We start from the raw sequence: 1,708 nt of genomic DNA on the forward strand, positions 1-1,708 counted from the left end.
CAACTCACCTTTGATAGAGTTCAGAATTTCTTGAATTCTCTGTGGCTCATTGCGGTCTGGTCTGCAGCTCGGTGTGATCTCCAGCACGTAATCAGGACCGTACTCTGTGAAGAACTGCAGGGAAGAGGAGGGGAGAGTCAGCAGAGAGGTCTCCGGCTGGCTGAGGCTGGAGGGAGGGCTCTCCATGCGTACCTGTTTGTAAAAAGGCAAAACCTTTTTCTCTCTCTGAGGGGCACATGTAGCTTAACTACATCAAAGAGATGTTCCTGCAGTGCCTGTGCCCACCTGAACTTTGCAATCATTAGCTATTCAAGGGCATGGGAAGCAGAGCTCAGTGGTGCAGCAAAAAGCAGTCAAATGTCTATCCCAAAGCTTTATCTGGGAAAGCTGTTGACACTTATTCTACACTCAGTTACCTGCAAACCTGATTTTTTTATGAACAAAATTCAAGTGCTGCCTATCAGATATTCTTACTTTCGGCTCCCCACACCACCTTACAGAGTGCTGCATTGACACGGACTGTGAAACACCTGGAAGGAGAAAAATCAGTGTGCTTCAAGGCTAATAATGTGTCTTTCCTGGCTGAGCGCTCCAACAGCGTGCAGCCGAGCCTGAATAACAAAATCTGCAGCATGGGGGCTCTACATGATAACGTCAGCAGTTTTATTTCACAAGCATGCAGCGTTGAGCAAAGAAGCAGACACACCAGGGTTAAAAATTCAGCAGTGAAGTTGCAATTGGTCCTCTTGCTACCCCTGGAGAGTTTCACTCCATGGAGAGCTAGTCCAGACTTAAAGCTATTGTACCAGATAGGGAAATTCACAGCATTATAGTCTCCCAAGTGATTAATGATGCACAAGGCTGGGGTTTTCTTTAAGGCTGAGATTGGAGGTGGCAGATCTGCCAACCCAAGACCGACATCTCTGCACTGCAGGGTCAACGAGGGCTTCTCCAAGCAGACCTCAACATGCCAGTACTGACAAGGAAAATGAAATGGCTCCCAAATGCTGCAAGTTCCTGTCCAGCATTTGAAAGCAAACCTGAAACCACACTGGGTTTACCAGCCTGTGAACCACAGTGTTAAGGGGCTGCCTACTTTGTAAGTACATCAGCTACTCACACAGAATGGGCAAGGCAGCTGGGTCAGGGCAGGCAATGTGCTGCCTGCTGCCTGCCCTACTGCCTGACAGACTTTTTTGTGGACCAACACAATATTCCACTGAAAAGGGAGTAAAAAGCAGAGCTGCACCGGCTCATATGTGCAATGCTCGGTCACTGCAGACTGAGTTAGCTGATTTAAAAAATGGAAAAAAATCTTTCCTTTTTAGCAAGTCAGGGTTTTGATCTATGCTTTCAATGCCATAAGTATGAGATCCCATCTGTCCCCCAAACCAACATGGGGCAGCAGGAAGCAGCAGTACATTGCAGCTGCTCCTAGCTCATTAAAAAATTACCATGACTATTCAGATCAGAGATGGACCCAGGGCCAGCCTGAATGGCAGCCCTACCTAGCTGTATCATGCAGCATGGGAGCACATGCTTAGCTAATTAGCAGGCTAGCCCTCTTCCAAGCTTCTCCATGGTCAGCCCAAGGACCAATGTATATTTTTCAAGCAGATTATTTTCAAAATTTTCTTAAGTAAAAGGAGCTCCTAAACTAAACATTTTCCATTCTCATCCAGAGATCGCTTTGGAAAGCTCCTGCTGA

The 1,708-nt window shown here is 46.8% G+C and overlaps 1 protein-coding gene across 1 annotated transcript in view; it reads right to left on the reverse strand.

Annotated features, from left to right (window-relative positions):
* Positions 1-1,708, reverse strand: part of LOC104166851 (histone deacetylase 8-like) — a gene marked incomplete at its 5' end in the record, with an annotated part of 21,140 nt that overhangs the window by 9,756 nt on the left and 9,676 nt on the right. Inside the window, one exon of the mRNA XM_009706941.1 lies at positions 9-114. Within this exon, the coding sequence (XP_009705243.1) occupies positions 9-114 (106 nt within the window). The remainder of the gene's footprint in view (positions 1-8; positions 115-1,708) is intronic.

This window comes from Cariama cristata, unplaced genomic scaffold, assembly GCF_000690535.1.
Source record: "Cariama cristata isolate BGI_N322 unplaced genomic scaffold, ASM69053v1 scaffold5349, whole genome shotgun sequence".
Classification (NCBI taxonomy): Eukaryota; Metazoa; Chordata; class Aves; order Cariamiformes; family Cariamidae; genus Cariama; species Cariama cristata.